This window comes from Nicotiana tomentosiformis, chromosome 1, assembly GCF_000390325.3.
Source record: "Nicotiana tomentosiformis chromosome 1, ASM39032v3, whole genome shotgun sequence".
In the NCBI taxonomy this organism is placed as follows: Eukaryota; Viridiplantae; Streptophyta; class Magnoliopsida; order Solanales; family Solanaceae; genus Nicotiana; species Nicotiana tomentosiformis.
This window is the reverse complement of record NC_090812.1, coordinates 72,155,563-72,171,124: the sequence shown is the minus strand read 5'-3', so window position 1 is coordinate 72,171,124 and position 15,562 is coordinate 72,155,563. Positions and strand designations below refer to the sequence as shown.

General features: G+C 36.3%; 1 protein-coding gene across 1 annotated transcript; it reads left to right on the top strand.

The window, feature by feature from the left end:
• The first annotated feature begins 1,103 nt into the window (after positions 1-1,103).
• Positions 1,104-15,105, top strand: LOC104118963 (presequence protease 1, chloroplastic/mitochondrial-like). Its single transcript, XM_009630350.4, has 19 exons — positions 1,104-1,478; positions 1,571-1,754; positions 2,027-2,201; positions 2,585-2,717; positions 2,917-2,987; positions 3,646-3,729; positions 6,120-6,210; positions 7,846-8,366; positions 8,471-8,635; positions 8,718-8,936; positions 9,023-9,150; positions 11,002-11,191; positions 12,246-12,329; positions 12,420-12,517; positions 12,801-13,065; positions 13,160-13,322; positions 13,408-13,588; positions 14,149-14,220; positions 14,704-15,105. Exons 1-19 carry the CDS (start codon positions 1,226-1,228, stop codon positions 14,843-14,845), a joined length of 3,219 nt encoding a protein of 1,072 aa, XP_009628645.1. The 5' UTR covers positions 1,104-1,225; the 3' UTR covers positions 14,846-15,105.
• The last annotated feature ends 457 nt before the right edge of the window (positions 15,106-15,562 follow it).

Below are 15,562 nucleotides of genomic sequence, written 5' to 3'. Positions count from 1 at the left end.
AGAGAGACACTAGATTTTCCTTCTGTAGTTTGTGATTCGCGATGTTCCGGATTTTAGGATTGTTGTGTATTATTTTTTGAATAGTTGGTTAAATTTATATTTTTATTTCATTATTTCGTAAAATGTTAGGCTTATCTAGTTTTAGAGGCTAGGTGCCGTCACGACATCACACGGAGGGGAAATTGGGTCGTGACAGGCTGGCAATTGAAGGAAGGTTACTCACTAAAGAAAGATTACTCAAGCTTCAAATATCAGTATTTGATGTCAGGTGTTGTTTATGCGAAGCTCCGGCAACAGAAACAAGTGCTCATCTGTTTGACACTTGCAACTGGTTTAAGGCAATAAAACGAGAAGTAAATCAATGGACATGCATCAAAATACCAGAAGGAGACATCAAACAAGTTCTGGAAAGCATACAAATGAAGCATTGGAAGAAGTATAAGGAGCAGGTAGCTGCAGTATATGAAGCTTTAATATATCTCACTTGGCGAGCTAGAAACTGGAAATTGTTTAGAGGCATAAATGTACATACAGAGGAGATAGTATTACAGATTAGGAAGGAGATTACATAAATAGTAGATATTACTAGGAATTCGAAAAGAGCCAGTAAATGTAGAAAATTAGTGCAGCAGTTACTTTGTAATTAGATACCAGTGTTTTTGTTGGAGGCCTTTCTTTTGCACACAGAAGGAGGGTGCTCTTTATTTGTAATGGTTTTAGGAGTTAATGGTAGTTGACAGTTGTCACAAAAAAAAATTGGATATAGATTGCTCCCAAAAAGAATTATTATATATTTTAAAGCTACATAAATGTTAATATTCCTATAATAATTAATAATTCATGATTTTACAAAGATACCTGAGAAAATTTTGATTAGAGAGTTTTTTTGACTTTTTTTCTAATAGATGGAGCGACTTTTTTATAAAGTTGTATTAAAATTAGCCATAGAAAATCTATGTTACTTGAATTGAGGGACAAGTAACAAGGGGCTATAGCTGCTTTAGTTTTTCCTCTCTTCTAAATGGGAGGTAGGAGAGCTTGCTAAATGGCCTAATGGCTCTCCACAAAATAATTTTGGAACGCACCACATTCATTTTTGACCGTTCACCACTAAAAACCCCTTGGTCGATATTTCTATAATAAAATTTCCCTCCTTACCAAAACCCCATCTTCACACACAACGCGCACACTTCACCTTTCTCCTCATCTTCATTTCTCTCCAACAATGGAGAAGGCGGTTTTACTACGCTCTCTGTCATCCACTTCCACGCTCGCCTTCTCTAGAATATTCTCACGCTCTTCACACCGACTCGCTTCTTACTCCGCTAAACGACATCGTTTACTCCAGAACCTTTACCGCCGGCGTTCACTTATCCGGAGCAACGGTCGTCTCCTATCGCCTTCGCTCGACTTGAAAAGACAGTTTTACCCTCTCTCAGTTCGAGCCATCGCTACTTCCGTCCCTCAATCCTCTCAAGGTGCTCCCTTGCTCGCTAATTAATTTGACTCTTTATTATCTAGTAGCCTGTTATTGATTTTGTGTGTTAAATTTGTGCTTTTTACTTGTCAGAGTTTCTTGGTGCTGATGATGAAGTTGCTGAGAAATATGGGTTCGAGAAAGTATCGGAGCAGTTTATTGATGAGTGTAAATCTAAAGCTGTTTTGTACAAACACAAGAAAACCGGCGCTGAAATAATGTCGGTGTCCAATGACGATGAGAATAAAGTCTTTGGCATTGTCTTCCGGACTCCTCCGTAAGTTTTTCTTTAGTCTAATAGTTTATGGTCATTATGCTTACCATATGTCAATTTAGTTGTACCCTATCTAATCGGTTTAACATGGTATTTGACTGTAAAATTACTGAAAAATCAATTTTTTCACAGGTTCTTTATCTTTTAGAGTAATTAAACAAAGCAGTACAAAGCAAGGGCTGCTCACCTATGGAAAATGAGATTTTGATAATTCGTTTGTTGTTTTCTTTATGGAAAACGAGTAGGCTGTGACATATTAGTTATTGTTAATGCAGGAAAGATTCTACTGGTATTCCTCATATACTGGAACATAGTGTACTTTGTGGTTCAAGGAAGTATCCGTTGAAAGAGCCCTTTGTTGAACTGTTGAAGGGAAGCTTGAATACTTTTTTGAATGCTTTCACATATCCAGATAGGACATGTTATCCTGTGGCGTCCACTAATGCAAAGGTCAGGAAAGCATTACACGTTGAACATCATTAGGGAATAAGTTTGCCTTTATCTAAGAGCCCGTTTGGCCATAAAACAAATTTCCTTTTTTTTTGAAATTTTTTTCACTTTTTTTCGAAATCACTTTGGCCATAATTATTGAGTTGTCACTTGAAGATGAATTTCGTAATTTTTCGAAAATTTGAAAAACTCCAAAAAATTATTTTTCAAAATTCACTTAGATAACTTACAAAAATTCAAAATAACCCAAAATTATATTCACGTCCAGACACAACTCTAATTTTCAAATACTATTTTCACTTGAATTTTTTTTCCACTTTTTTTCCGGAATTTTACAATTCTTATGTCCAAACGCCCACTAAAATATGCTTATTTCCAAACAGGATTTCTACAACCTGGTTGACGTATACTTAGATGCTGTCTTTTTCCCTAAATGTGTGGAGGATTTCCAAACATTTCAACAAGAGGGTTGGCATTATGAACTGAATGACCCCTCAGATGACATAACTTTTAAAGGTATCCTCCTTTAAATCATGTTTTTTTTTTCGTTTCCTTTTCTCTCCTGTGATGACTTCTTTTTCTTGTGCTTTTATCAATGTTCTTCTGTAGTGTCTTTGAACAAAGTTTAATGTCTTCGACTTTGATCCCTACGGATAGTGGCGCATCTGCAGCTTGTCCCTGCATATCTTACAAAAGCTTTTATGTAAAACTTCAGGGGTTGTGTTCAATGAGATGAAGGGAGTTTATTCTCAGCCTGATAATCTACTAGGCCGAACTTCCCAGCAGGTATGGATGTCACACTTATGGGGTTTCTCTCTGAATTAAGGTAGCCATCAAGCATTTGTAAGGGCTGGTAAACTGATTAATTGTTTGAATGTTCTTATTTCTTTGTGTGTATGTGGATAGGATTACTTGTGTTATTGCTGACTGTTTATATTAGATATAACGATTTATATTGATTGGATATAACTGATGATAATGTACTTTAGAAATGCTCTTGTTGAATGCAATAAAGGGCTCACTGGAGTAGTTAATATCTTATCACATATCAAGCATGTAATCACTATAGATGCTAACAAGGTTTAGAGCCTAAAGGCCAAAAATAATTTAGTGCATGAGCTCAACAAATTTAGTGAAAGCAGAAGGATAAATAACATTGAATAACTGAATGTGTTTAAAGAAAATTCTTTGTGCATACAAGGTGAAGTACTTTATTAATTTTGTATTGTCATATTTACTAAAAGGTTTTGACTTTATTAATTTTGTATTGTCATATTTACTAAAAGGTTTTGACTTGAAAATAGGTTATTGGTTTGCTAAATCTTGTGACAATTTAATAAGCTACGTCACAAAGATGTGTACATGGCTTTCTTCCAGAGAATAAAAGTAGTGTTATACTCTACCTGGCTATTGATTTATAAGTAGTGTCCTATGTCTTCTGCAGGCGCTTTTTCCTGATAATACCTATGGTGTTGACAGTGGCGGTGACCCACAAGTAATTCCTAGCCTGTCTTTTGAGGAATTTAAGGTTGGTAGTCTCTTTCACATTAGTTTGCTGGTTCATGGATTATATACTTCAACAAATTCAACAAGTTTTTGTTATTACACTGCTAATCATCGTGGTTTAATCATATTACTTATTTTCCTTATTTAAAAAATCATCATGGTTTAATTATATCAATTCCTGGATTCTTCCCATTGCTTCATAGTATTTCCCAATGTTTCTTGTCATGCTTGTTGTGAGGTGTTATAGTTGAATTTGAATGTTCTTTAAAACTGTGGGAATTGTTTGTGGTTGTGTTGCATGCTTCACGTATACAGATGTTCCATGGATGTATACGTGAGCCCGAATTTTCATGTTCAAATAGAAGACTTGAGCATCTATCTTTTGGTGATTGAGAATCATTATGTTATCTGGTTAACTGGCATCTTGTAGCTTCCGAAATAAATCCATAAGCTAGAAGTTAGATTTATACTGTTGCCGTTTTCGGAAAAAAAAGCTAGAAGCTAGATTTATGATGTTCAATGGATTCACTCTTGCTACAAGTTATACAAAAGCTTGTACATGCTCTATGCTAAGTTGCTCCGACACGCCAGTTTAGGTGCCGTACCCATGTCGACACGTATGGTCAAATAATTTTGGGTACTTTGACCACGACGGACGGAAAAATTCGATACGAGATATAATTTGATTCCCGAAATCAGAACCAAAACTAGGGTAAATTTGAAGAAAATAGCATACCTTATCCAGGAAATCAATCATTTACTTATCTACAACTTGAGAATAAAAAAGAAATTCCCATTTTACAATTTCTCATAATTTAGAGATATTTTTATATTTTTATATTTTTGAATTATTTTTAGCCGGATCTCCGCACCCGTATCCGTACTAGGATCTGTATCCCGAAATCTTAGAATTTACATCTCGAAAGATCCGACCTCTAGATCCGCACCCGTGTCCGAGCAACTTAGGCTCTATGCACAATTAATGGCCATTATATTTGTGATTATCATCAATCATTCTATAATCAAGTGGTCAGATGTGGTTGTTCTTCCATCATACTGTTGTCCTCTTGCTTTCATTGGTTTGGAGTACTTAGTACCTGGGCTTTAATCTTTAAGGTGAGAACCGTAAGCTTCTCATATGAAGTACTTAGTGACATTCTTTGGGCCACACAAGGTAGAAATATCTGCTCAAATATTCGTTGGAGCTCTTAGAAGGATCACTATTATTAAAGGCATGCTTAAACCTTGATATCAGGTGTAATAAAAGTTGGTTTAGTAGGTTATGGTTGATTGCTAGAATGGTAAATGTTGGTATTAGATTGTAGTCATAAATATTAGAAGAGTTAAGTTCTAAAATTGGATATTGTCCTATTATGGAGAATATCATATTTATTGTGTTTGACACCAATACATAGGTGTCTTGTATTCATTTAGAATATTCTTTTCTTTCATACACATAGTTCTAGAATTTCTTCGATCATTTGAAAAGATTTAAGTAGTTTTCAGCTATTGGTGAATGCTACCTTCTGGCCAAAATGTTTCCACTCTCTCTTTCTGGTGACTGATTTGGTGGCACCTTACCTCTTCTTCAGTGACCATTCTTTCCTGTCAATTTAATGACATTAACCTTCTGCAAAATTTCGACAACCGAGGCATTTTCCTGCGAGGTTCCGGTGGTGACTTTCACGCAAGTTTTGTGGCTGCATTTATGTCTCCAAAATAAGTAAATTCAAGCTGGTTTCTCGACCTAGAGTTTAGAGGGGCTTGTTAGAATCTTTAGTGTTATTCTTACTCCCTCCGGTCCATAATAAGTGATTTTTTTGTTTTTTTTTTGTGGTCCAAAATAAGTGATTTTTCCAGATTTCAAGAATGAATTAATTATTTGTTTCCTACATTGCCCTTGGAGTAAATAGTGTTGGAGTATGTGTTAGGACTGTTTATATGAAGAGATACTAAAGGTTAATATGGTCAATTTCATTACTAATTAATGTTAAAAGGTGAATTTCTTAATGTGTGTGAAAACAGCCAAAAAATCACTTATTGTGGACCGGAGTGAGTAAAATGTTAGTATTAAATTATTGAGAGAGTTAAGTCCTTCAATTGGATGTTGTTACACAATGGACAAATGTTGTGTATTGTACTTGAGCCCTATATATTGGTGCGCCAAGGAAAGAAGATGCACAATGAGGCACTGCAATTTTATCAATGAAATGATGAATATCTACTAATATAGGTTGGTGATGCATCAATAGATCTTCTTATTGTGTTTCAAACTACACTTGGTACATGGTATTGCTGGCACTAGGGAGAGCAGTCGTGACTAATTATCTAACATATCTGTTTGGAATTCTGCTACTAAAATTGGTTAGCCTCTTAGCGTGACTGGTGTTTTCTGTGTCTATATGTTTGCAGGAGTTCCATAGGAAATTTTACCATCCCAGCAATTCAAGGATATGGTTTTATGGAGATGATGACCCAAATGAACGTCTACGGATCTTAAGTGGTGCTTATTCATTTATCTCTTATAATTTCAGATGAACATGAATGGTGTTAATTCATATGTTTTGCCTATACTTGGGAATCCTTCTTGAATGAGTGGTTTGGCTCGGATATTCATTACTCTATGTACTTCTTGGATGTCTTAGAGGAAATATGTATTTAACAAAATCGTTAACATGCCAATGCCAGAAGCTTACCCTACACCAATCAGAGGCTGTGGTAAAATATAGTTGAGTGTTGCTTGTTTTTTGAAAATTTAGGGGAAGCTACACCTATTAGAGGCCTTGTTATATTTTATGCACATAGCTCAACAGCACATGGACATCATGACACAAAACATTAGAAATTATCATGGCACAAAATATTAGAATTTGGAGGGACGACACATTTTACATTATTTATTTTGTGCATATAATTTTTTGTACAACCAAGATTAACAAGGACACGCTGGAAGAAACATTTGTAACTTCAAAAGGTAATGAAAAGCACATTGCAAAAATTTGCTCAATGTTAAGTAATCAACCATATAAAACTTAATTTCAGAAGTACAGTAAAATGCAAAAATATCATGTGATGTGTATTGTTGTAGGTTCTCTACTTGCATACGGGAGGTTTTTCCCAATGTTAATTAAATTATTTACCTTATAAAAAAAAAATCATGTCATGCGTATGGAAACATAACATAAAACAGGGAAACGTAGCATAGAGCAAGCTGCACAATTTATGCCAAGGGAAACTACTTTCAAATTTTCTTTTTAGATCTATTTTGTGTCCCAAGCTCCAATGTTCTATTTAGTTTGTTATGTGTTCCATTGTCAACTGTGTACATGGATTTTCACAATTTTATTAATCCTCAGATGTTATGTATATATAGGTAATGCCAGTCATCCGACCCCTCTGTAGTCAGCAATTTGTTTCTGAGTTCATTTGTTTCCTTTATTTTTCCCTTTGTTTTGACAAGAGGGGTTGCTCTGATGGTAAGCAACCTCCACTTCCAACCAAGAGGTTGTGAGTTCGAGTTACCCCAAGAGCAAGGTGGGGAGTTTTTGGAGGGAAGGATGCCGAGGGTCTATTGGAAACAGCCTCTCTACCTCATGGTAGGGGTAAGGTCTGCGTACACACTACCCTCCCCAGACCCCACTAGTGGGGATTATACTGGGTTGTTGTTGTTGTTGTTGTTTTGTGTCAAGTCAAATGAAGTTTCCAAAAAAATATAATTGCTACTTGGAGGCTCGCTTTCTGTACCTTTGTTGGAATTTATATGTTCTTGTGTATATGCTTACTTTTCCAACTTTTGTTCTTTGTTCTCTGTGGGTATTGAACAATTCTGCTGGCTTTTAATGAATTCCGAGAGTTCTCCATAAGTTAAAATGAACAGTGAATGGAAATTGTAATAAAAAAGTATAAGATTTTTTTTGGATGCATTTAATGGTATTCTACTTCATCAAAAAAGAAAAAAGAGAAACAAAGAAGTATAACATGCTAAAATGGAGCTGAAATATCAATTATGTTGATCAAATTTTGCTCAAACTTTTGAAAATTTACATGGTATCAGCTGCGTTCATTCTATCCAGTAATGACTTCAATTTTAAAACTCTGGCACATCTCATGTTCCTATAATATGTGTGATTGTGTGCAGAGTATTTGAACATGTTTGATGCCAGTTCAGCTCCTCATGAATCAAGAGTTGAACCACAGAAACTATTTTCTGAGCCTGTCAGGATCGTAGAAAAATATCCTGTTGGAGAAGACGGGGACCTGAAAAAGAAGCACATGGTAAGCCTTAATTGGCTGCTATCTGACAAGCCACTGGATTTGGAAACTGAGCTTGCCCTAGGTTTTTTGGATCATCTGCTTTTGGGGACTCCAGCTTCTCCCTTGAGGAAGATCTTGCTAGAAAGTGGTTTAGGAGATGCTATTGTTGGTGGAGGGATTGAGGATGAGCTCCTTCAGCCTCAGTTTAGCATTGGGTTGAAGGGTGTTGCAGAAGAGAACATTCAGAAGATTGAAGAATTGGTCATGAGTACTCTAGAAGGCTTAGCTGAGAAAGGTTTTGATTCAGATGCTGTTGAGGCATCAATGAATACAATTGAGTTTTCTCTTAGAGAAAATAACACTGGCTCATTCCCTCGTGGTTTAGCGTTGATGCTCCGCTCTATTGTATGAAGAAACTCTCATTAACTCTATCATTTGTCTTGATACTTTTTTTTTCCTTTCTCCAGCAAAGAATGAGTTATGTTTTTTCGGTGTGATGTTTCATTCAGGGTAAATGGATTTATGACATGGATCCATTTGAACCACTTAAGTATCAGAAACCCCTTGAGGCCCTGAAAGCCAGAATAGCTAAGGAAGGCTCCAAAGCTGTTTTTGCTCCTTTGATAGACCAATACATCTTGAGAAATCCACACCGTGTAACGGTTGAGATGCAGGTTATCATTATTGATGCTGACATCCTTTCTTTGACAATATATAATTTATGTGTCTGTTAAATACGGGTGTTCTTTTCTTCAGCCTGACCCAAAGAAGGCATCTCGTGAGGAAGAAATAGAAAAAGAAACGTTGGATAAAGTTAAAGCAAGCATGACCCAAGAGGATCTTGCTGAGCTGGCTCGGGCAACACACGAGCTACGGTTAAAGCAAGAAACTCCTGACCCGCCAGAAGCCCTAAAGAGTGTGCCCAGCCTCTCTCTACAAGATATTCCTCGAGAACCTACACATGTTCCAACAGAGGTAATAACCACCTACCTTTTTTTCTTTGCTTTAATTCTGTTAAATGAGTTCCATTTTGGTTTAACTTGTTGGGTTTTTAATTGTAGGTAGGAGACATCAATGGGGTAAAAGTTTTGAGGCATGACCTCTTCACGAACGATGTTCTTTATGCTGAAGTTGTCTTCAGCATGAGCTCATTGAAGCAAGAGCTGCTACCGTTGGTCCCACTTTTCTGGTAATATGTTCCCCTGAACTGCTTAGGTATTAATGTGCGACGCCCCTGCTTCGAAAAGAAAATGATGAAAGAGAATTTTCTAATAGTGAAGTGAAAGTGTGAAACAAACTAAGTGGAAATAAATGGACTTAGAATCCATAGGCTGTGGCATATTGAAGTTACACTCATGAAGGCCTTCGCTGGACCAGTAGTTGCATTCTCATAATCTCTTCATATGTTATTTGAACTTGAGATGTTGTATAGGCTTCTTTGGTTCCTTTGGTTATAGGAAATACATCTACTTTCTGTACAGAAGTCATTGCCATCTTCAAGCATTTTGATGGTCCTTATTCTTGGTATTTTTCGTGCTATGCCTGCATGATCAGATTGCATCTGTCCATTCTGCTTCTAGCACAAATAGGTTCTAGTGACTTAGATGTTTGCTTGTGTAGCTTAGGCATGATAACTTAGGTTACAGATCCTGAAGAAGAATGTTCTTCACTTATGGATATCTGTCCTTTTTAGTTTCTTTGTTCATATTCTAGTCTTTTCCTATTATCTTCAACTAGTTGGGAATTGTTCTGAGGGGCTGAGACGGGCAACTTTTATTGCACGGGTTGCTGAAGAAAGAGCTAAATATCCTACATACAGGAGTCTCGTTTTTTCCTATGCCAAGGATTGCCTCTTATTCTGGTTTCTCCAAAATCTGCACAGGAGAAATGATTGGGTTGTGAAAATGTAGTCCCAGCATGTCGTTTTTCTTTTTGGTGGGAAACCACTATGGCGTTGTTTAATACACACCATATTTGCAACCTGGCGTATTAGCAACACGTCATATAGACACAATTGGACTAAGATTTAGTCTTTGACACACTTGCATTAGGTCCAGTGTCCACTAGAAGTTTTTTTAATTTCGTTAGAGATTTGTATGTGAGGAAGTGGAGCCTTGGTGCAATGGTAAGAGTTGTCATAGTGTAATCAGGAGGTCACGAGTTCAAGCCCGGAAATAGACTTTTGCCGAAATGTAAGGTAAGATCGTATAATTAAACTGATATAGTGTGATCCTTGGTCCCACGCATATCAGGAGCTTAGTATGCAGGAGAACCTTTTAGAGATTTGTATGTGGGTATAGGGATAAGTGTTGGGTTTAGAAAATCTTTCATTTTAGAGAACTCGTAATTTGTCTTAAATGATAACTCATCGAGTATTGGAACAAAATGGACCATAAATAGAGTAGAATGGATTTAAACGATACATATAGCTGACCTCAAGTAGTCTGAGATGAAGGCATGGTAGTACTCACCCAAGATCCATGATTCAAAAATAAAAATAAAAAATGAAATAAATCGCTTTGATAAGACCCTATACTGAGAGCTATACTCATATAACCCAATTCTTGTTATTTTCCTTCTTTCTTCTCGAGAATTTGTTCAGTAGATCAGTTATGGTGGGTTTTCTTCTTCCTTCTTTTGCTGTCCCTGCATGTTAATGTGGTCTCTAGTTTCTAATTGCCTGCATTATTTTGAAGCTTACATATCATATTCACAATACTCTGTAGAATGCGCTTTGTGGTTTTCAAAAGCGTGTTCATGTAGGTTAATTTTGCTTTAGAATTATTTGGCAACTGTAATTTGGGTGATTGAAATCACAAGCTGATGGTAGTGGGCTACAAGCCTACAACTTCATGAGGAGCAGGGTTAGGATGATCTTATAGGCCAATGCATCTTTTAACCATTGGAATTGGAATAAAAGTTGTGTAAATAAGTTCATACTTTGTGTATATCTTATGTGGAAAACCCTCCTAGGTTTTTCTAATATGAAGATGTGATATGAATTAAAGATTATTTGATTATGTGCAAAATTTCTTAACAGTCAGTCTCTGCTGGAAATGGGCACAAAGGACTTAGACTTTGTGCAGTTGAACCAGTTGATTGGAAGGAAAACTGGAGGGATATCAGTCTATCCTTTCACCTCATCGGTGCGCGGCAAAGTGGAGCCATGTAGCAAGATAATTGTTCGAGGCAAAGCCATGTCACAACGTACAGATGATCTATTTAACTTGGTAAATCAGTCTCTTTGGTAATTGATAGCTCTAAATGGTTCTTGCATGCTATAGGAAACATGTTCTCATGTCGTTGTGTGAGTACAACGGGGTGGTGATGTTATGTTTCAAGGACTTTGTAGTGATGACTTTTGGAGCTAAGGACCTGTCAAGTTTGTGTTAAGTTAAACAGGAAAAGATGTTTGTTAAGTTTTACTATTCATGACAAGCTTATGTGGGCTTTCCTCAAAATGATCTTGTTTGTGTAGATTTCCGTCTAGTTGGTGTAACTAAGTACATTATATAAATTTTGTTTAACTATTGTATTAGGTACACTTTAGATTGAGAGTGCTGGTCAGCTAGTACAGTGATGGTGTATGCTGTCCATGAACCTGTCCCTAGCATGTCGCTATGTGGAACTATTGGCATTTGACAGACTCCGGACTTTTTTCCTTAATTTATTTCCTTCCGTTCAAGGAAGCTAAATGATTTTTGCATTTTTCCAACATGAAACACCCTAATTTCCTCCTTTGCATTTGCCAATTTTCTGATATATTTATGTTTCCTATTGGTTCAATTAATGATTCTATCTTTGACAAAGGAAAGAGGAGATGAGGGCCACTCCAAGCTGTAGTGTTGTGGCAAGTGCTAGAGGACATATCTTCCTCATTTTCAAGTCTTAGGTTTAAACTTTGAATTGGCGCAAAACATCATATTTCTCAGAGCATACTTACATGGGAAGGAGACAACATCATAAAGTCATAGTTGCAATTTGGCTGGAGATTTCGTGTAGATCTCACTCGTGCCTGATCTCATCCATAATGACCTCTTAATCATGCTCATAAGTATCAAACATAGTGATGTGATTTTCTTTCACATATAGTTTTCTGGTATAGATCAATTTACTTGGTAGGAAATTAGTCCAAGGTCTATTAATGGACCGTGCCTCGGTTTTATAGTGTTGCTTTATTGTTTTTCACCTAGCTTCCCCAGTTTATGATTTGAAATCATCGATCATGCTAGTACACTGAATATAAGGTAGTATGATAAAATCATGTCAATTTGCTTATTGTAGATCAATCGCGTTCTTCAAGATGTCCAACTTAATGACCATAAGCGTTTCAAGCAGTTTGTGTCTCAAAGCAGGGCCAGAATGGAGGTATGCTTTAAGTGATGGAACACTTAGAGCTTTGGTAAATGAATTTGCATGACATATTATCTAATATTTTTAATGAACATTTGGTTCTAGAATCGACTAAGAGGCAGTGGTCATAGCATTGCTGCTTCAAGGATGGGTGCAAAGCTCAACGTTGCCGGTTGGATATCTGAACAAATGGGTGGTGTAAGGTTAGATGACTTTTGCCCCTTTATTATTGAATGACTTTGTCTAAATGATTTTTTGACAATTTTCCAATCTTCAATGGGCCTATTTCCCTGGGTACCTATGTTATAATCCTGATTGGCCAGCTTTGGTTGATGTAAATTTATCTTCTTCTGTTCTAGCTGTGTTGGTTGCCATACTTTATCTGTTTCAGCTTGACTTATGTTTAAACGTCCTCCATCCACCGAAAAAAGAGAATGTAAATATTTGGAACAAAATAATTACCTCTTCATCTATGTGTGTTTGCAGCTACTTGGAATTTCTTAAGGGCCTTGAAGACCAAATTGAGAAGGACTGGCCCCAAATATCTTCATCCCTCGAGGAGATCCGAACATCCTTACTTTCCAAGAATGGGTGTCTGATAAATTTGACAGCTGATGGGAAGAATCTCACCAACGCGGAGAAACATATTAGCAATTTTCTTGATTTGCTTCCAAGCACATCCTTAGTGGAGTCAGCTGCTTGGAATGCACAACTGTCTCGCTCAAATGAAGCTATTGTTGTTCCTACTCAGGTTAGCTGTCTCCTAAAGTTTTGTTCTTTGACTTGTCAGTCTGACCGTTGCACTGTCAAAATTCATCTGACACGTTGAGGATTCCTTCTTATAGGTGAATTATGTTGGAAAAGCAGCAAATCTATATGAAGCTGGTTATGAGCTTAAAGGCAGTGCTTATGTTATTTCTAATTATATTAGTAATACATGGCTGTGGGATCGTGTACGTGTTAGTGGTGGAGCTTATGGAGGATTTTGTGGTTTTGACACCCATTCAGGTACGTTTTGTGTTTATCTTATCTGAAGATGCATTTCCAGGTCCCAGAGTTTCTCTAGCTAACATCTTAGATTTCGGTTCACCAGGGGTATTCTCATTCTTATCATATCGAGACCCAAATTTGTTGAAGACACTTGATGTGTATGATGGAACGAGTAATTTCCTAAAAGAACTTGAAATGGATGATGACGCTCTCACAAAGGCAATTATTGGGACCATTGGAGATGTAGATGCTTACCAATTGCCCGATGCCAAAGGATACAGTAGGTAAGTGGATGATCAGGCCTATTCTGTGCTCATATTACTCTCTGAATGCAAGAACATCTTTTTATGCTTCCATTTCTCTAACAAATTAAAAGAGATACTGTATGTTAGTGAGGACCTTTAGGTAAAAGGAGAACGTGAATCCATGGAATTAAACACGTAACAAAAACAAAGAAGTACGCTGGCGAGGAACTATGCTTATATAGTGCTCTGAAGATTTATTAATTTCTTTCTGCTAGTTTTGGGTTTAAATAACTTTGTCCAGCTGTGCATACATATTTTCAGAATTATGTAAACAAAATAATTTTGGTATCCCCCCTTTTCCCTTTTAAATTGCTTGTTGACCTGTCCATGCTACTTAGTTTGTCAGTAATATTTGTTGATCTTTGTTCGGATAGTAATTTAGGTGACTCAAAGGGTGAACACCAAAAGGTAATTCACTAGGTCATGCAAGCTTTAACTGAAATTTCGTCTTACTAGCTATGTTACGTCCCTTTCCTTTTTCGTTTCTCTTGGAATGTGCTAATTGCATTGAATCTGATGATGTGAACTCATTCTCTCAGTTTATTACGATATTTACTGGGAGTATCAGAAGAAGAAAGGCAAAGGAGACGTGAAGAGATATTATCAACAAGGTAAGCGTAGTTCCTAATTCAGCTGAATTTTGTTTTGCATATATGTTATGTCTCATATAGAGTTGGTGTTTTTCTGTGTAGCACTGTGCTGCTGCAAACAATCTGCGTATTATTTTGTGGACTAGTATTTTCTATTTGATAATGTTACTATTTGATAAGCTGTTTTATGTTTATTTCATTTTTCAGTTGATATGCCCCTTTTCCATTATGACAATATGTTTCGTTTTAAAGTTAGGGATGATTAGATCGTTTGACTTAGTAAATGATGAGTGAAGTATATTAAAGCATAGATAAGTTAGAATCAATGGAAGAAAACTCTTTGTCCTGTAATTCTGAATAAAGTTATAGAAGATTGATATTACAACATTTGCTCTGTATTTGCAAGTATAAAGCTGTTGTGTATATGCTAGTTATATCAGTTTCTTACTCTTCCAAATGAGTGGTAAAAAGTTACTATTAATCAATGCTTCTTTTCCTGGAAAGGCTGGATGATTTTAAGAAATTTGGAGACGTCATGGAGGCAGTTAAAGATAAAGGGGTGGTTGTTGCTGTAGCATCACCAGATGATGTTGAGGCTGCCAACAAAGAGCGTTCCAACTTCTTGCAAGTCAAAAAAGCACTGTAATATTGATCAAGTCACTTTTTCTTCAAATAGGGGCATTAGACACCAAAAATGCTTGTATACGTTGTCTGATTATAGAATCTTCAAATCCTGGGTTCAAAAATTGGAGAAGAATACCAATTCTTTTTGCTTAAGAAACAGAGCTGGTTGTATGAGCTTATACAGAAGTATGGAATGCAAGAGATTAGCGTTCCAATATATTTGTAGTTCCAATAACCACTGAAACTTTACATTTTCTTTAGATTGTATTAAAATTTTCACGATCATACTTCTTTAATTGCTTAATATATAAGTTACTAAATTAACAGGTGATGTTTATTTAGTAGAATAATGAGAATCCAAAGAAAATCGGAGTAGGAGCTACAGCTCCAATCTGTAATTTTTATGGCATAATTAACTTTTCTAGACCCAAAAGAAAAAGAAGAAACTATTTCTGTAACTTTCATTTACATTTAGCGACTGTTTTGCAGACAGGTTTTACACTGACGATAAAATGATTTAGTATAGTTACCGGATTGTTATATTTAATTATAAGATGTTTGGTTCATCGTATTATAATTTGGTATGTGCTGTATCATTTGAACATGCGTGATAAGGGGTAACTGGCGGGTCGGGTTGGATATGAGCGGGTCGAAAATGGATAAATTATCCGACTTGACCTATATTTAATACGGATAAAAATGGGTTAACTGACAAATAATATGGATATCATGGCTTCTT